Source organism: Patagioenas fasciata, chromosome 5 (assembly GCF_037038585.1).
Source record: "Patagioenas fasciata isolate bPatFas1 chromosome 5, bPatFas1.hap1, whole genome shotgun sequence".
NCBI lineage: Eukaryota > Metazoa > Chordata > Aves > Columbiformes > Columbidae > Patagioenas > Patagioenas fasciata.
The window spans coordinates 16,591,798-16,611,904 of NC_092524.1; the positions used below are offsets into that span (position 1 = coordinate 16,591,798).

The window sequence follows — 20,107 nt, forward strand, 5'->3', positions numbered from 1 at the left end:
GGAGTCCCCACCAGCGGCCTCAGGGCGGCAGCGCCCCATGCCGACACTACAACTCCCGGCAGGCAAAGCGGCGCGGAAAGGGCGGGAAGCGCCGTACCGCCTCTCTCCTGTGCGTCCCGGGAGTTGTAGTCGGCCGCTTTCCCCGGCGGGGGACATTTTAGGAGACGGGACGTTTGGGAAATACCATGGGCTTGCCGCGAAACGGTGCCGGGGGCACTACAGGTCTCAGGGCGCCCGCCATTTTGCAGCTTGTGAGGAGATGGAGAGGCGCTGCCGCGGCTGCCGCTCCCGGCGCGGGGGCGGGTTCGGGGCCATTGGTGGTGCCGGCGGCCGGGAGTGACCGCGCTGGCTCCGCTGCCGCGGTGGCTCAGGCACCGTGGCCGCCCACGAACACTCTGAAGAAAATCATGGCAGGCAGAGCTTATTTTCTCATCAGAAAAGCACGGCTTGGCCACAGTGAAGACTACAGAGGAATGTCTGCTGCTTTTTTCTTTTTAAAAATTTGTATTCTAATCAGAAAGCCCCAGGTCACTTGGAGCATAAAACCACTATCCATTAAAAAAAAAAAAAAAAAAGTTTCCATTTTCAGTCCCAGAATAACATTTTTTGTGTGCGCATCAAGAAGTGCAAACCTGTTTGAAAATGTTTTATTGCTGTTGGCCAAAGATGCCCGATTCCCTCTCACTGCGTTTTAGCAAAAAGTTTAAATTTTCAGTGGAAATGTACTTCCGAAGTCGCTTCAATATTTAGCTAGTTTACCCTGTGTTAAGGAAAAAGCAGAGGTGAGGTTTGCCGTGCTTGTCCCCACGCTTTCCCTGGCTTGGGCTTCTGCTGCCTTGCCTGGCTCTGGGGCTTCACCATTAAATCAATACCTGCCAAGGGCCTGAACCACTAAAGGTTGCGCCTTTACCTCTTCAGATGACCCCGCTCTGAGGAATTTGCCATACGCCTTGAGTATACGCAAAGCTCATCTATGCCCTCGTTTTGCAATAAAAGAAGAAATTGCCACGTAGTGCCACTTGGTATAATTTTAGTGGCGCTTCTCAGCCCTTCTGCATCCTCGGCTGCTTTGCTGAGGGATGTGCTGGAGCTCAGGCTGCACCCGCAGCGAGGAGCTTTCGCTGGATCCTTCCAAGTGGGGCCTCACCCAAGTCCCCCATAATATAAACTGCAGCCACTTCATTTGCATTGTCAGTTTTTAAATACATACTTTTGCCTGCTGGAGTGTTGCTAACTACAGTAATTTATGAGATGAGAGCTGTGTTTGGAATACATTTGGCAGCAATGATGAGGTTAGCGCAAAATGTCTTCCATCTGGCTGGAGTCGTGCTCTAGTTTTAAAACAACAGCTCTAGAGGTGTTTCCCCATTTGGTGATCCTATTTTTTTTAATGTATACACATATGGTAGTACGGTCACAGGCTTTCAAACGGGTTTGTGGCTGGAGGGAGGAGGAAAGGAAAAGACGAGTCTTCTGGTAGGTGAGCAGGAGGGGATTGCAGGAATAGTGAACAGGCAAAGGGAGACAATAGTAAACCATGGGTGAAGGCTGCCAGTGCTGTGTAACACTGTTCAGGGTGTCAGGGTGTCCTGGTTTTGGCTGCGATGGAGTTAAGTTTTCTTCCTAGTAGCTGGCATAGTGCTGTGTTTTGGATTGAGTGTGAGAATAATGTTGATAATACTTTGATTCCTGCCAAGTGGTGCTTACACTAAGCCAAGGACTTTTTAGCTTCTCATACTGCCCTGCCCATGGGGGTACCGGGGATGCACAAGAAGTTGGGGAGGGCTCAGCCAGGGCAGCTGTCCCCAGCTGACCAAAGGGATGTTCCATACCATATGATGTCATGCTCAGTATATAAACTGGGGGGAAAGTTAGCCGGGGGGCTGCTGCTTAGGAACTGGAAGACCATTGCTTGGTGGGTAGTGAACAATTGCATCATGCATAGTTTGTTTTATATAATCTGTTATTACTCCCCCACCCCGCCTTTTCTGTCGTATTAAACTGTCTTTATCTTAACCCATGAGCTTTATCTTTTTTCATGATTTTCTCCCCTATCCTACTTGGTTGGGGGGGAGTGAGCAGGCAGCTGTATGTGGTGTTTAGCTGCTTGTCATGTTAAACCACAACACAGGGACATGCCAGGAGCAAGTTTCTGAGGGCAATAAGGAGGACGCAAGAAGAGGATGTGAAGTATGTAGTGGCATGTCCCGTTTCTGTAAGGCTGGTGACAAGCAGTGTACACCATAAATAGGTGCAAACAATGTTGCTCTTTTGTTTTGAACCCTGGCTCAAGTGCTAGACTAGGGGCTCTGAGGGGCAGAAGAGGGCAATACCACCTCCACTCTCTCCATCACCTGTAGATGTGGGTACCATCAGGGACAAGCCCCGTTCCACCATTTCCAGAGGCCACGAGTTCTAATTTTTTGCCTGGATGCCATGTATGTTGATGGCCAAGGTCACCTTCATAAGCTGACTCTACCCTTTTCCTCCTTCTTGTCTTTTTGCAGATTTATTATTGCAGACTGCAGAGAGCTGAGGATGAGCTGCTTTTTCTCTGGTGACTGAGGACAAGACACTTTGCAGCGGTGGATATGCTGTTGTGTTGGGATTTTTGCTATTGCTTGGTGACAGCAGAAATAAAAATAATGAGTCAGACTCTGAAGACGAACAGATGGTAAAGTGTTTTCCCCTCCCCGGCATGAACTGAGGTGGCTTGAAGAGGGGTGGGGGGCTGGGAGGGGCTGGGGGCTGGAAGGTGGCTCTGAGCTGCAGCACGGGACATTGTCCAAGCCAGAGGTCACATCCGGTGCGGGGGTGAGAGGGGCTGGCTCCTTCACAGAGATCGCCACACAGCTCTGCAGGAAGCCAGCGCATCCCCATGTGCGGGGGCAGTGCATGCAAACGCATACCAGTCTCAGCCCTGCTACTGAGTGCCGGGTCTTCCTTCCTTGCAAAGAAATCTGTCATTTGGCCCCCGTCTGAAAACTGTTTCTGCTGCTCACTGGCAGCTCCTGCCGCTTCTGCGCTCAGAGCCTGGGGAGAGGCGCCTGGCAGGGACTGCTGGCCCCTCTCCCTGCGGCTATAGGAAAGCGGCAGGAGATTCCCTAGCAGCTGCCCAGGTCCTGCAAGCCCGACAGTGATTGGATGCATTATGACCATCTCCTGTGTCTGGAAGGAACAGGGAATTTAGGCTGTTCTGGCCACACGCAGCTGATGCTGGAGCTCCTGAGGGGAGGCAGAGAAGGGAGCAAAAGCACAGTAGTGACCACTACATCCTTCTCTGCTGGGAGAAGGCAGTCACACCAAGCCAGAATAGGTACAGGCTGAAGGAAATCATTTGGGTTACCCTTTCCCATTTGCAGGAAGGAAAGCCTGTTCATGGCCTTGAAATCCCCCATGGGGTGAGTTTCCAGGATTCAGTCCTTGGCACTGCCTCTCCTCTACACCAAGCTTCACTTTCCTGTTTTACTTTGCACTTTCCTTGGGGCCTGGCTTACCTGCTAAGCAGGTTAGATTTATTCCAGTGTTGTTTACCAATGTTGGTGCTTTTTCCCCATAAGGTAACTGCATAAAATTAGCTCCTGTGGAGTGAGTTTTAATGCAGGCAGGTTATGAAGGTCTTAATCAACTTGATTCTTCACAATAACAGTATTATTGCTGTCCTGGAGAGGACGTGCAGGGAGAACTCACAACCCCTTTTCTGTTAGAGTCACCGCATGTGTGTGAGGGAACTGAAAGAGTTTAAAAGCAAAATTAATACTCTGCAATTATTTGGATTTTTAAAAAGAAACAAAAACAGTTAAGGGTCTCTGTTAATTTACAATTTAGCTACAGAATGTATGTACTAAAAACATTTTCTCCTACTTCTTGCTTTATTGTTTTTCTTTCCTGTTATTTCCCCAGTGTGCTCGATACTAACAGCAGTAGCGAAGGGCTGAAACACGTTGGAACCAACTGAGGGCCTTGAAGTGAACATTAAGGAAAAACCCCAAACCACAAAACCCTAAAACTCTCCAAACCTTGTTAGAACATGAACTATAGGAGATTCATTAACCAGCACAACTTTGTAGCCCCCACAGGGCTTTGCATTTAACACCAGTAACCCCTGCTGGAGGAAATCTTACCAGTTGACTGGCGGCTGGCAGGCAGAGTGCTATGTGTGCCATCTCAGCTGGCCTAACACCAGTATCTCTTAGGTACTCAGCAAAGCTGTGTTCTAACATAAGGGAATGACCTAGTAGAGCAAGGCCATGAAACACCGTTTTTCAAAAAAGAAGAAAAAAAGTGTGATTAAACTCTAGTTAGAGCTGTTACTTGCACGCATTGACACTTGAGCTGGGCCATCTAACCCAGTGGAGAAACACCAGGCAGTCCACATTGGCATGCCTGGCTGCAAAGTTTATGTATCCTCTAATGCATCCTCAAGTGTGAAAACAATGCGGGTTTCAGTTGTGCAGCAGTTTCAGCGTCTGGGAGGTGTTATCTGTTTGCTCCAGGTCTCTGGGCTCTGAAGTGAGAGCACCAGCCTGCCTGTGTCTGACAAGCTGCCAAAGGTTGCCTGAAGTTCTTGCAACAGAACAGCGAGTCTTTGCTCCTGCGCCCTCCCACTTAGGTTATGCCCTGTGCAAGGCAACCTGATGCTCCCCACGCTGAAACTGAGAGGAGTGGTCAGATAAAAATACACAGATTAACACTGTGCCTCTAGTTCAACTGCACAGCATGGTGCCGATGGGATTTGGGGTCTTTAGCCTGTGTGTTTATCACTTAATCAAGAGCTAGCCAGGAAGTTAATTGTTTGCTTCTCCCCTTCCGCACCCACTGATGGCAGATGTTGCCTCACTGGGGGCTCTATTTCCACTCTTCGCAGCCCTACTGTGGCCTTGCCAGTAAACAAGGTTGTTGAAATATTCATGATTTTTCAGAACAGTCTTCTCTGTTCTCCGCAGCCTGCCCTGGAGCTGGAACTTGCTCCTCTCCCCTAACTGGAAGGGCCACCCTGCCATGCCCAGCAAAGGAAACTGGCAGTTCAGAGCAGGAATATGAGCACAGCCGCTACCTAACACATCATTCATCACCCAGCCTGGCCAGCAGAGCTGGCATGCAGAGGGAGGGGGCAGCCAGGATCCAGCAGCAAGGGTGCTTTCCTCTGCAGAAACCTCTGCCATAAGCTCTCACATGAGAGAGCTGGCTGCCTTTTTTTTCCCTGCTGTAGGAATTTTGCAAATCTTGGTTAGACCTTAGACCACTACTAATAAGGGAATGGACACAAGCAATTTATCCCTGCTAGTTCCAGCTGTCTTAGTAGGAAACAATTAGGTACATTGCTACTTACAACACAAACAGCCCAGAAGAGGGTTATGAAATAGAACTTGCCAAAGCAAAAAATACCTCCAAAACTTCTCATTAGAAACAGCCAAGAGCGTTTGGTGGTTTGTTTTTGGTTTTGTTTTTTAATAGTTTGGGAGGGGGGAGGAGAAGAATTCCACTGGAAGAAATCCCAACTTGGTCTAGCTTAGAAAAATTCACAGTCATATTTTGTGAAAATCCTTGTTTCACTAAAGATTCTACAGTCATATTCATAGGAATTGGAAGTCCACAGTAAAGTCTCCAGTGACTTTCCAAGTCCTTCAGATCTCTGGAGAAAAATGTTTAAGAGAAGCGCGAGCCCAGGTTGTCAGTGCAACATGAGAACAAGCAGGCTGCGAGCATTCCACCCACCCCTTCCCCTCACAGTGGTTTATCGGTGTGGCCTCACATGCTCCTACCCAGCAGGACTGCTGTTTGCCAAGAATAACCCATGTCTTCACTTAACAGCACCTTAAAGGGGCCTGGTTTTCCAAGTCCTCTCTCAGTGTCTCAGCTCAAGCATCACGTACAACTCATCTGTTTTGAGCACATCAGTGTTAGGGTCAGACCTGTGGTGCAAGCAGAGGGGACTGCACTCAGCCAGGGAAGGGTTCAGGGCCCCGCTCTGCTTCCAGGCTGAGGTCCCAAGACATGCCCTGGCTGCCAAATATGTATTGTGCTTTGCCAGGTTGTTTCCACTATTGCTTCTCTCCCTGTTGAACACTGAGTCCGAGTCTGACAGTGACTCACATCAGCTTAATCCTAGCTCCAGAGAGGCAAGAGTAATTTTATCCCCATCTGGAGCAACAGCACAGCACCACAATACAAATGTTTTAAGGCATGAAGCAAAGAGCATCGCATTCATGGGAAGCCACCTCAAGGGTCAGCTAAGGACTGCCTTCCCTGCAGCCCAAATTGTGCTTGAATACAAGAACGAGACAAGCTTTTTCCCTTGGAAGACATGGCAGAAATCTATGTGATGGAAAGAAACAAGATATGACAACACATCATTAAAAATCCACTAACAAGGGCTTTTGCTTTTTTTTTTAATTATTTTTTTTTTTTTAAATATAACTTTTATTCCCCCCCAGTAGTCATTATGTCTGGCTTCATTAACATTCAGGTAAACAAGTGAAATAACAACAGATGGGCATGATCGCGTAGCATGGGCACAGACACCAGGAGCAGGGCTGGACTATCCTGGTGGCAGATGAACATCACCCACCCTTGCCTGGCATTCCGTCTCTCTCTGTACCAGCATGGGCAGTGGCTGGTGGCCAGCGCAGGACATCTTCTTTGCCTCACACGCAGTGAGAATTCCAAGCCAGCAGAGAAAGGCAGGCAGCTGTGGGATCACAGCGCTTCGCCTCCCCCCTCGCTCTTAGTCAGGCTCTCCCCTGATGGTGCGGAGGGGCAGGTGGTGGCAGCAATGGTGGCATTACCAGGCCACCCACAAAAACCAGACCAGCCCCCAGCCAGATGGCAGCAGAGGGCACTTTGCGCTGGTTTTGGTCACTTCAGAAGCCCCTTGAGTGTGTGCAGTGCTGCCACCGCGGCCCCCAGAATTTCAGTACAGTCACCTTGTTTTGCAGTCCACGTTGGCTCCCCCACAGCTGTGTCCCCGTTCCCTTGAGGGGGGGCACAACTGCAGCAGCTGGTGCTGCTGGCAAGCACCCTTTTTGCCTTCCCCCAGCACCATCCTGGATGCAGCCCCAGCCTGCCCACAGGCCCCCTCTCTGAGGCTGCCAAACCTCATGCTGTGGAAGCCTGGTTCACAAAGCATCCTAGTGTTAAGGTTAACTGGTTGTAAAATTGTTGCGGTTCATCACACTACGCACGCTATGAGAAATGTTTATTAAATTGATTTTTGTTTCATTTCTTTAAAAAAAAAAGGCAGAAAGAAGTTAAACACACTGCTTTGTGGCATGCTCCACAGTATGAAAAAAAACCCCAAGCATTCAGTTAAGCTGTCAGCAGCTCTGTTTGACCTTTTGATGTGGTCTTTGAACTTAGACCTGGATAGTTGACTCTCTTCTTCCCCACAAGCCTCCCTCCTCTTCCTCGTCCTCCTCCTACCAGCTCAGCCATTTTCTCAGCCATCACTAGCTCCAGGAGGATGCTTCCCTGGAAGGGGAGGGGTTTATATTTACAGCCCACAATTTCATCCTTTGTTTTTTGGGGCTGCGGTGGGGCGCAGGTCAGGGCCCCATGTTACACACAAATGCGCAGTTATGCATTAGAGGGTTTGAGACAGGGCAGAGGTCCTACCTACTGTTTTTTCCCCCTTCATCTCAGCCAGCTTTCAGACTCACCAACTGGCAGAACAGCCCTGTCACTTATGGATCCCAAGGGCTTGCAACAGCCCTTCAAAGCTTCCTGTCTAGTTTGTTTTAACCTGGGTCCAGCTTCAAAGGGGGCTGGACTAGAGAAGACCCAAGTCGGTGTTTTTTTCCCATGAGGGTTTCTCAGCTGCTTCAGTGTTCTTAAGCATGATGGTTCTCTCTGTCCCTCTTCTCCCAGGGCTGACCCCTCCTGCTGCAGCTGATGGCCATGGAACATGGGGACTCTCAGCTAGTAACTCTAAAGCAAGCATTGCCCCCTCCCACGACTTTCCCAGCCCCTGGCTGCTCCCCTTCTGCTGCACCTTTCCTGCAGCAGCCACAGGGACAGGAGGCGGTCGGCAGAGCTGCCGCCAGAGCTCCCCGCAGTGACAAGCCACCTCTGAAACGTGCCAGAGAGCAAACCACAGCCTGTGCAGGACACGGTCTGAGCAGACACCCCGCTCTTCTTCCTCCCACAGCTGTCAGCCTCCCTCTTGAATACCACTTTGTCCCAATTGCTCCTGCCTGGGACAACCCAGACCTCTAAAGCTACAATATCCAAGGACACCCCTGAGCTGCACTGAGACCCAGTCCATCTTCAAACAGACCTCCAGCTACTTACACAGCATCAACTGAATACTGAACAATATCAAAAATACCATATAAGGAAAGAAAACAGAATTGAAATGCTTAATGGCATATTTATACACATTTATCAACAGTCAACAAAAAAGGCGGCAAGTTACACGTCCATTCTGTATGCTAACAATCCCGATGCACATATATGTAAACACACATGCTTGGTGGATGCATATACATATAGCCACATAACAGAGTAGATGACCTGAAGGAGCTACGCTGGGGAGCAGGGGAAGGGGTTTCCTATGGCAAAACCTCGTCTCATTCTCGATGTGCACAATGTGGACATTCAGGGCAGTGTTGCTTTAAGGCTGTTTCTAAGGCTGAATCTTTTCTTGCCCAACCCCTCAATCTGAAGTTCTGTTGAAGCACTTCCTCCTCTTACCCAGCACAACTTGATAGATATATTTACCTATATAATTTTTAAAGGCCCTATATACTAAAAGGCAGGAAGAGAAAAGGGGGGAGTGGAAGGTGAAAAAAGCCTCCGAATGGATCAGTTTGCGCCAGTGCAGGAATCTCCTGTCCTGTGGTGGCAAAGCCCACAGCAGCCCTGTGCAGTGGACAAGGTACTAGTTCAAAATGGTCACAAGTCTCTCCCTGCCCCAATCCGATCAGGAGCTCTTTGTTGCAATAAAGGTGGAAACCAACACACTTCAGGAAACAGGAATAATTCCTGAAGTGGGGAAGCTGATCACTAGTTTCAACTCCTCCCCTTACCTACTTCAAGGTGGCAAAGAGCTAAAAGATACTATTGTTCCCAGCTCAAGTGCCCATACAGCTAAGAAAAAGGCTTTGCTTAAAAATATATATCTATAGAACTATACATATAATCATCTTTTTAGAGACACTCTGGTTTTCTTACATAGCTCCTGGGTCACTCTCCCCCTCTATCTACATGGTAACAGAAGCCACATACATCAGACTGGCAATCAGAGCTTACCAGGTCACAAGAAAGTGTTTCAACTGGTGCCATCTAAAATCCTGAATTCCCTTGCTTTGATAAGCTGATCTCCCGCCGTTGATGTAACCATAAATGGAAGGTCTTAAAAATAAGCTTTTTTTTTTTTTTCCAAAATCCGGTTATAACAATTTCCCAGCAATGTTACAGTGTGCGACAATATGCTGTAAGTAAGGAAAATTTCATTTGAACAAGAGAGTGATACAAAGATGAAATTTTAAACATGTAGGCATATGGCTGGGAACCCCCAAGCATCATCCTGCAATACATGAGTGACGGATTTCTAAGGTTAAGGACCCTTTTTTTTTTTTTCAGTTTTCTCCTTTTTTTTCCAATATCATTGGTATGCAAACATTAGCTTAACAGTGGAAACTTAGTACAGAACTAGACTCTCCTAAAAACATATGTCTATAAAGAAACATAGAAACATTGAAGGAGGTTAAAAAGTGACTTAATTTTCAGTTTGTTATATTTGAAAAACTGGGACTAAATTCACCCCCAGCCACTGACCCTTTAATGTAACAAATCACTGAAAATGAGCCAATTTATAAAGTTAGAGCCCCAAGGAAAAAAAACAAACCACCAAACAAAAAAATCCAAAAAACAACAAACCACACCACAAAAACAAAAAGCTAAGAACATTCCTACTCTTCAGAAAGTAAAAAAATTTAAGCGTGTCTTCTGTTAAGGATTGACCTAGTGATGCAAACAGGTCAGAGAGGAACAAAGCACCAGTGTTTCCCCTGGGACACATGGCACCCGGGCAACGGGGGCTGTTTCCCCTCCTCTCCCCTCTCCCAGGCTGCGGGGAGTCAGCCAGGCTTCCCTTCGGACAGCCTGGAAATGCTGGGGAGTTGGGGTGATGGTAGGAAAAGATAAGTACAAATGAACAAAAATGCTAAACCCTGCTTTAGCATCCAATTGTGTATATAAAAGAAGTTGGTGTTGAAAAAGAGAGTAAAAACCAAGGGAAAGTTTTCTGATAACAGGCTGCAGCCTTCTCCTCTGTACATCTTCCACCAACATTATTTCTGAGTTACGGGAGGTGGGGAAGGGGGAGGAAGGACTCGATCTCCTGCTACAGCAGCTTTCTCCATCACACAAGACTGATGTGTAACTAACTCAGCCACAAGGATATGGGAAAGTTTTATTTATTAAAAAACAAAAAAAGTACTTCAAAATAAAAAGGGTAAGTACTGTATGGTAATATTGGAAGTATTTATATACATAGTTTCCTTTGTCTTTTGTTGAAATGTCTCCTGGTCACTTGGTGGCACTTGGGGTCCCCTCTAGCGCCGTCCGCCCTGCTCCCCCCTTCCCCTCCCTGGCTCTCACGGCTCAGTAGACGGAGCTGTTCCTTATGCCACAGCACAGCACCATGCTCAGGATCATTTCGAAGATCTGTGGGGAGAGACAGGGGTACCAGTGAGGTGCTGACCCATACAGCCTGGGAGCTCCCTGTCCCGAGGTCCCACACTCCACGTAAACACTCTCACACCAGAGCTAAGGGCAGAGATGCTATGTCTTCACTGCTGTTTATATTAAGAGTTGGCCAATTTGAGATAAGATGATGCTCCCCTCGCTCTCACTGGCGGCAGTGCTGATATGTTGCAACCCTCCCAGCTGCCAGCTACGCAGCAAACAGTCCGAGATCCCCACAATGTTATGCCCCAAGCTTTGGGCAGGTGCTGAGTTACCAGCCCACACCACCCACCGTCACTGGGGAGCAAACCCACCATGGCAAAGAAAGCAAATGCCTTCCCACTGCAGACTCCCGCGACAAAATATGGCATCTGAGAAACAAGTCGTTTTGGAGGCAACAAGGAGGCTCGACAGTGCTCTGCCCTTCTGGATGGGGTTCCATGTGCTCCTGCTCCACCATGCTCACCAGGCACCTGCCCCAACATCCCGAGCCCCTCGAGGGATGATGGAGCCCTTGGTCTCACCATATCCCAGAGCAGTTGGGGTGCAGAGCGCTGGTGCTGTACGCTGAGCCGCAGGGGGTCAAAGAACAGGGACAGATCCAGCCCAGCTGGAACAGGACTGGGGCACCCCAAGGCACTTCTTCGCCGTCCCACAACAGCATGGCACTGTGCAGTCACACTTACCATGATCACGGCGACCACGATGGCAGCGATACCGATCAGGTACAGCTTCCCAGAGAACAGCTCGTCAATTTTTTTGTGGCAGCTTGAGGTCTGGAGGAGAGAAGCACGCTGGTCAGAAAGCCTGCTTTCCCCTCACCGGCCCCTGGCACCTAGAAAGTCAGTTCTGCTTCCCCCTGGTCCTGCTTGCATTCCTGCATCCTGGCTCTAGGACTGCCCACCAGACTTCACCCTCCACACGTGCCAGCCCCTTCAAGCAGGAACAGCAAAGGAAGTATCGACATGAACCTCTGACATCCCTCAACACCAGCCCCAAATAAATGAAATCTCTACCCTTTATCTAATCCTCAATAAATCACCAAATTTCCCCGGTAGCTGAGTTTCCTTGCAGGAGTTGTGCTGGGCAAAGAGCAGCTGTACCTACCTCAAACATGGTTTTCAGGACGGAGTCCTTCTTTGAGCAGAGGTCTTCTCTCCACAGGGGAGTGATAACTCCCATTGCATTATCGGGACCACAGCAGTCCAGCTAAATGGAGGGAAGAAAAAAAACAATTAACAAAATCCAGTGTTAGCAGACAGCAAACACTCATGCAATGCTCTTCCCACCATTAAACATCTTTGAAGCCACCCAAGACCAAGGAGGTTTCTTGGAGGGGGGAAAAACGAGGGCGAATAACTCTCCAAATTAAATTATTATTTTTTCCATGCAATGCAGCTGCTTTCTATGATAATCCCAGACAGGTCTGGCATTGGTATCCTGAAGGAAAGTGAATCCAACTCTCTCCAGAGATTTTGTTTCCTGCTGAGCAGAGTCAGTATCAAGATTAGTTACTCAGAGCAACATTTTTTTTTCCATTGGATTTTACTTAATCAGGGGTGCTGAGGTAAATTAAAAGCAACTTTATTAGAGTTGGGGCCAGGCTTCCCAGCACAGTGCGAAGGTCAGAATATTGAAGAGGGTGCAGCTTTCTTTCTTGACTTGTAAGAACAGCAAATGTGACAGGCTAAGATCTGAATGTAGCATCACCTACTTCAGTCCCTGCTTTTCCCATTCATTTTCCTGACCCCCATTTTTAACTCTCCTTCCTCCCTCCCACATTCTCATTTCCTTTGGCTGCAAGAAACTCCTATAGAGATATTTCTGCATAGAGCTTGGAAAGCAGGCAAGCAAAATCCCTGCACTGAGAACACATTTGATCCAGTTCACTTCTAAGCATCAAAAAATCCAGTGTTGCCTTCATTCAGTGCCCTAGGACTTGCAGTTCAACTTATTGCCTCTGCCTGGGTGGGGAGGAGTGGCCTCTACACAGCGACAGTCACTCCTCACCACTTACCCGCTGACAAACCACACAGAAGTGAATCGGGTTAATGTGCAGCACGCAGGACCCATCAGCAGCTGCTTTGGCCAGCTGCAGGAGCCTAAGCAGAGTGTGCAGCAAGACCACCCATGTCTTACCGTTTCATGAAAGGTCTTCACTACAGCTTTCCCATTGTTTGTCTCCGATTCTGCCATGAGCGCTTGTTGAAATGCTTGATCGTAGAACTGCTTCACATCTTTGGCTATCTAGGAACGACAGGGGAAAAAGTCCTTTTCAGCCAGAGAATAAGAAGGAAATCCATCCAGCAGATATGCCTAAAAGGGACAGGTTCCCTCTAATGGCACTTGCAGGCAGATGAGCAGTTTTAAAATATATTTGGACCTCATTTATTTGCACAGGTGTGTGAAGAAGGCCTGTCTTTCACAGAGCTCAAGTCCCTCCAACTGTAGAATGTTAAGAGCAGCAAATATCAAGGACCTCATCCACCAGCCAGTAGATTGCAGCCAATGCTATCCAAGCACTCCACGAGAAATCTCTAGCAGGCAAAGACAGCCAAGCCCCAGAGCGTGAACCACAGAAGCTGAGACGACCTTCAGCCCGCATGGATTAGCTGTTGCTGTTGGGAACGCAGAAACGTCTTATTCTGAACCACTCAACACACGGAGACAAAGCAAGCAGGCAACACACATCCCACTGAGGCTGCAGAGGGGTTGGACTAGATGATCTCCAGAGGTACCTCCCAACCCTAACGATTCTGCGTGAGTCTGTGTGGCACGCTAGGGAAGTCAGGAGGGGGTGGGGTGTGCAAACAAGGCCACCTCTAAGTACAGACAACTTCGCTTACTGTCTGGCTTGGAGGGGACGGCAGGAATTTGGGAGAGAATGCACACTAAAGCCTAGTGAGGCAGCTCATTTGGGTCAGTAAGCTTAGGCATTTCAGATGGATGTCAAACTCTACCAGGTCCCTACCTGGAGCTGGGCACCCCCATCCTGTAAATGGTTGTATGAGAAGTCTCATTCATGCTCTAGCCCTGCCACCTGGGCTGGTGAGCTGCAGCCACCCATGGGGATCTGCTCCGCAATGCAAAAACACCTAATTGTCAGGGAAAATGGCCTTGTGGCTTCTCCTCTAACACCCTCCAATAATGTGTGAGAGACAGATGAAAGGAGAACATGCACGAGAAGCTAAAGAAGTACAACATGAGCAAGTATGAAAGGGAAAATGTTTCCAGAACATCTGGTCTCAGCAGCACAGGCTGGATTAGCACACTAAAAAAGAAACTGCAGCAAGAATGAGGTCGATTTCAAACAATTATCCCAGCATTTCTCCATCACTGCTCAAAAAAGCGTGCTTTGGAGGGCAATGTTCTCTACTGTGTGATTCTGGTGTGTGACAAAAAAAACCAAAAAACCAAAATTCCTACTTTTTGCTTCTCCATCCTGTATCTACAGTATCTCCACAAAGGTGGTCTCCAGGAGAGACTGCTCCAGCTCCGTGGAAGAGCTTCCTGTGCTTGCTTCACCAGGACATGACTGTGTCCCCAAGGGGCATTGGTCAGGGCTGCAAACCCGGGTGGAACTGAGTCCCTGCTGGGAGCAGCACTGGGTGGCTGGGATCATTCAGTGCTTCCCTCCCAGCCCGCACCACTCCCGAGCTGCCCCTGATCGAGGCAGGGGGCAGCAAGCTGCCTGCCTCATGAGTGGGGACTTCCAAATAGCCCATTCTCTTAACAAGGCTGCAGAAGCAGCTGAGACCAACAGACTGCCACCAGAATTAATTTTGGGAGCTCTTGTACTGGAAAACCCTACATTTCTCAGCTTTTATACTCTGATAGCCAAGCACCTTCTCCCCAGCATGGAAAACAGCATAAGGTCCTTCCTTACTCAGGCTTCACTTTTTTTTGCTGTCATTTCAGTCACACATGTTGAACTCTTCAGGATTCTCAAGCTAACATCTGCAGGAAGCACAAGCCCCTATGCAAAAGTTAATTAGCTTGCCAAAGTTGCTAGGAAACAGCACCCTGCCTGCATAATAATATGTTTATCCACGGAAGAGTTTACTCCGGTGAAGTCATGCTTTCTCTGGTGAATGACTACAGGGGGTGTTCCCATTCACGGCCGAGCTGGTCATCTGTGGCCTACACGCATGTGAAAGCTGAGCAGGCCACCACCTCCTTACGCAGCTGGCTTACGTCTCTTAGTAAACACATTTCCTGCTCCACCAGTGAGTCTAACCTTGGCTTTGAGCACAAGCAGTCCCCTTCTTTCCTCCAAACCCTCAACAGCTGAGGATCAATATCCAGCCCGCTGCTTGCTGCAGAATGGCCATGGCTCCCATGCACTGATAGTTTTGCTCTTTGAGACCGAACTCTGCATGTGTATGAGCATATGTGGCCAATGTAAAGGGAAGGTGAAAAGCTGCAATTTTCAGTCAACCCTTTACCTAACCCCCTCCAGCCAGTGGACTGCATCTGAGCAGTCTCTAGCAGGGTGCCTGGGACAGACACATGACTTCCACCCCTTGCACATGCAAAGCATATTGATCAGCAGCAAGCTCAGTCCTTACAGACAAACAGCCCAAAGTGGATTATACGATAGTAGCAAAGAGCAGGAAGCATCAGGCATCCCATTAATGCAGACATGGGCTCTCCCTGGATGGTATCCCCTCCCTTCAGGGCCACGTGGCTGGGTTTGCACTTTCCTCTTTGGCACCTAGGATGTGCAGATGGCTTTCCATCATTACTTCATCCATGAATCAACTCACACTGTGACTGACAGTGTAGCAGCAAGGAGGAGACCCAAGTGAGACAGGGCTATTTTTATTCCAGACATTGCGCTATATACCAAAAGGGGCAGCTGGTACCATCAAGTGCTCACATTTAAAGTTCATCAGCCCAGCCAAGAGGAATTGGGTGACCTGCCCGGATCACATCGCTAATCCAAGCCCCCGTGACTCAGTCCATGAGCAATCTGAGAGCAGAACAGCTCGTGCTGGGATCTGCTGCGGCTCTGCCCCAGCTTCCTCATCCCACAAAGGCAGGTTTCAGAGTCATCTTACTTGGTCTTTGTTGACAAATCCCCAAATTCCAGCTGCAACTTCGCAGGCAAACAGGATCACCAGGCAAGTGAAGAACTGCAAAGACAAATCAAGAGAAGGACAATTAACATTTCTGGCTACAGGCAAGAGCAGCAATTAGATGGGTAGAAGTGTGGAGCAGCACTTCTATGTATGGAGAGCAAAGCAAGGCATCACTTGACTTCAACCCATTTTATCTCTCATACACACACTTAGCCGAAATACACTTTCCTATAACTCATTAGATGCCCCCTCACATCCAGACTTCCCACTGGGATGGCTGATTGGGGATCAGCAGAGCCTTCCACACAGGGACTGGCAGGGATGAGGATGCCCTGTGCACAAGACACACTGCTCCTCCTCGTGCACCTGCCCAACCATCCAGACGAGCTACTTACTTTGCCACAGATGCTCCAAGGATGGGAATTGCCAGTGCAGGGTTAAAAGTACATTTCAACTACTGAGGAGCTGCAGGGAGTCAGGGTGTGATTTATGGTGAGCAAGCTTGGCATCCACAGCTCTGCAAGGCTTCTGCAGTTTTTTGCATAAATACTAAGACTGATGTTTTCCCACAGTCCCACCCTATTTGTGCAATTCCAGCACTCCTCCCTGCCATTCCCCCAAAGTCTCCTTCCATCTTTTTGTTCAGATCCCAGGAACACATCGTGAAGGTCATTCTATTAGACTAGGAATAGGAAGCTGTAAAGCTCATACATCAGAGCCAAGTGAGAAGGCACGGATGGGCACAGTCCACACACAGCTGACATTACCTCCGCGACAACATCACCCACAGTGACTTCTTCCTGGGAAAAGCCCCAAATTGAGAGAGTTGCCATGGAAGTAAAGCAGCAAAAGAGGTGAATGCAGTCAGAGGAAGACAAAATTCACAGAATGGGGTGGGACAACAGCCCCTGGCTCCTGGGAAGTCCCTGTTTCAGACACATTCAGGACATTTTCTTCAACAACAGAGGAAATGGGAGTTTCCAGAATGATGCTATGACCTGGCTTTAACATGTAAGAGCAAAGGATTATCAGCAAAATAGAAACAAGACTATTGACCTGACAGCAGGAAAGGACTTCCAACATCCTTGTCTGAACAACCAGCTCCTATTTAAATACCTATCTGTCCCTGATTCCCCAGGAACATCTTTGGGGGACTGGGTCTCGCATCCACTCAAGGAATCATATCACTGTAAATTGCGGGTGCAATGCTACTGTAATTCTCTGGTTAAGCACTAGGGCTCACTCTTGCAGTGGTTACCCTCCAGTGGAGGATGGCTAGTTTATCCCAAATTTGGAGGTACAACTTCCTGCAGATGCAGTTCTGCAAGCTGGCTGCAAAACACCAGAGATGCAGCTTGATGCCATGGGAGCATGGTGGTGTTCCCAGCCAGGCGGTCAGATGGGCCCCAGCCCCTTCCCAGGGAGCAGAGCCTGCTCCATGCTAAGCGGCTCCCTACTGCCTTTGTCAGGTCTTGCCGCTCAGCTTCCACACCAGTTTTGGCACAGGATTTTGATAGCGTGAAGCTTCCTGGTACTTGCCCCTTTTGCAATAAGCCTGTAGTCATTCCACCAGCTGGCTGCAGGAGAGGAAAGTGTGGCTACTTCCCTGCAACACCCTAAGGACGTTGTCTGGAAATGTCCTTGGAGCACGGTGGGAGCCTTGACCAGCAGAAAGCATCATCCTGAGGTGTCTCCAGCCCTCTCTTAGCAAGCCAAGGTGTGAGCAAACAGCAGCTAGAGCTGCTCATTTCAGCCAAAGCAGCCGGTTTCCCTGTCAGACCTCAGGTATGTTGTACCATCTGCCCTTCTAATCCTCTTCCAACTTGAAGAGAGAGCGAGGGGTAGTTCAAGTTCTCTAATTGCTTGCATTAACAAAAAGAAATAATGCAAAGCTGCCAGACCTCACTACAACAACCCCTGTCATATTTGTGCCCTGGCTCCTATTCTCAGCAGCAGTGACAAGGCCTGCAAACGCCTACAGCAGCTCCATCCACTGACATTCAGAAGTGCTTCACAAAAGCCAGTGAGAAGTACCCACTTCTTATTGGGAAACAGAGGCAACTAGAGGTGAAGCCATTGGTGAGACTGAGGGAAAGCAGCTCCGTTTCCCTCTGTCCCTGTTGAATCCACACTCATGGGCCACTACACCACCACCAAGAATTTCCCAGCCCAAGAAAGCCAAGGGCTGGAAAGTCCTTCCAAAATTTTTATTTTTCCTTCTTCTTTTTTTCTTTTTCCCCAGTGAGTTTAAAGCTGAACCACATGTGAGAACTTGCTTTAAATAAATGGGTCTCCCTTACCCCTAAGGCAAAGGCTTTTGGTGTGGCCACGGGTTACACAATTAAGCTCATCTCGTGCCAGGAATCCTGAGCTGCTGCCTCACATCAAGGACGCCTGTAGCACTTCAGTAATGGATTTTCCAGGATGCACCTAGATGTCCTCACTAACATATTGTGGGAAATCTTTGCTTGTTTCCCTGTCCAAACAGATAAAAATAGCAGATGATTCCTTAAAAGAACTGGAATCACCGCAGGCAGCCTTAAAAGAGAGCGAAAGGGGAAGCTGTAGGGGACATTAGGTAAGAAAGAGAGTTTAGTGGGTGCTTGATAAGACAGCCAGACCACGGTGGGGGAAAAAAGCACAGGAGGTGGGTTCCACATATAACAGAGAAAACGAATCTCCAAGAATCCCACCGTTTGCACCTCTTCTGCTGCTTTCAGCCTCTGGCCTGCATCCAGGCACAAGCAGGAGCTTGCAAGATGCCTGCCAGCTCAGCTGGAGCTCCAGCATGCTGGGCAGAGATGCCCTCAGCCAAATAGTGCTGCCTTCCTCCTCGCAGGGGCCAGCTAGTTCCCACCTACACGCTCACACATCCTCCCAGCCCTTTTTGTTGCAGAAGTCTCCAGCGAGGAAGGCATGGCCGTGGTAGGGACGCCACAGTGCCAGGGACCATGCAAAGCTTTCTGCCTCTTACCGTTCCCAGAAGGCACTGAGACTCCTGAATAGCACCGTAGCATCCCAGGAACCCCACGAACATCATGACAGCTCCAACCGCAATCAGGATGTAGATTCCTGCAAGGTAGAGTGAGAGGCAAATGTGTTACTGTACGAGAGCACCCTGTAGGACCAGGCTGGACACGCTGGCTCCCCTGGGCCATTTAATAGGGGTGTGCAGAATTAAGGCCCAGGAGATACGGATAGAGGTGGCGGCAGACATAGTAGAACAACACAACATATATGAATTGGATCTCCAAGTGTTTGAAACTGCTAACACCAAAACTTAAAAACCTATCACCCCCAAAACCAGAGGAAGCGCGGAGAACTTGAGTGGTAACAGGCAGAGGATACAGCAGGGCTTTCCAGCCCCCAGAATGCTGCAGTGTGGGAGTTCCTGTGGCACACATACCATTTTAAATATTTAAGGAGAGGAGCTGAAAATTATTAGTTAGCATATATTTTAAAATAAACAGTAAGGCATACAGTTTATTTATATTAAATGTCATACAAATATTTATCTGGCTAACATTTTAAAGACAGATGAGCCACAGAACTAAGGGAAAAGCACTGCTTAAGCATTTAATTTCATAAAATCTGGCTTTTGTTTGTTATAGGTTCTTCTGCAAAGAGGAAGACTTTTTTACTTCAACTTACTAAATTTGCACAGTCAACTTACTCCATAACTAGTTCAAAGATGGGAAACTAGGTACTGTGGGGCTCAAAAAGCAGAGGAATTAAAGTTTATTCATCCAGGAAAGAAGAGCTTAGCTCAAGGCCCAGGTCTGCTGCTTCTAGTAATCAACATGGTCTCATCAACCATGAGACTGGCGAGATCATGATGATTACTTGGCCAAATGCCACCACCTCAATTAAATTTGCTTCCTTTTCTAAAAACACAGCATTCTCCTAGTGTATCCCATATATTTAATGCATTTTTGGTTAACTAATATTTTCAAGTATTGTGGTTCTACTACTGTGAATACTACTTTCCATTCAAAAGCAATTTGACATATGCAAAAAATAATCAAAGAAATCATTCCAAATGAGACAAGTCTGCAGTGGCCATTTTAACTGACAGTGAGAAAAAAAAAAACAGGATGAGAACAGAAGTACACAGGACATCCCAGATGTAATGGCAATACAGTGTATCTCGCTAGTGCTTGGGAGACACATCCCTACAATTAAACGTTTTATTTTGTTAAATAACTATAAAAGCATTTTAACTTGTATCAGTCTGTCAATTCCCTTCTAGGAGCAGCACTAAAGTATAAACAGAGCTCAAGATTAAAATTGCTTGTACAAGCCCATCATGTTTGAGGTTTTTGTTTGTGCTTTTAAAC

At 48.1% G+C, this 20,107-nt stretch overlaps 1 protein-coding gene across 1 annotated transcript in view; it reads right to left on the bottom strand.

Annotated features, from left to right (window-relative positions):
• Positions 1–7,181: 7,181 nt before the first annotated feature.
• The window catches only part of CD81 (CD81 molecule), a 36,088-nt gene continuing 23,162 nt past the window's right edge, over positions 7,182–20,107 (bottom strand). Inside the window, exons 3-8 of the mRNA XM_065838109.2 lie at positions 18,745–18,842; positions 15,750–15,824; positions 12,829–12,936; positions 11,797–11,898; positions 11,376–11,465; positions 7,182–10,668 (exon numbers count right to left, since the gene is read on the bottom strand). Coding sequence (XP_065694181.1) covers positions 10,606–10,668; positions 11,376–11,465; positions 11,797–11,898; positions 12,829–12,936; positions 15,750–15,824; positions 18,745–18,842 — 536 coding nt within the window. The 3' untranslated portion in view covers positions 7,182–10,605. The remainder of the gene's footprint in view (positions 10,669–11,375; positions 11,466–11,796; positions 11,899–12,828; positions 12,937–15,749; positions 15,825–18,744; positions 18,843–20,107) is intronic.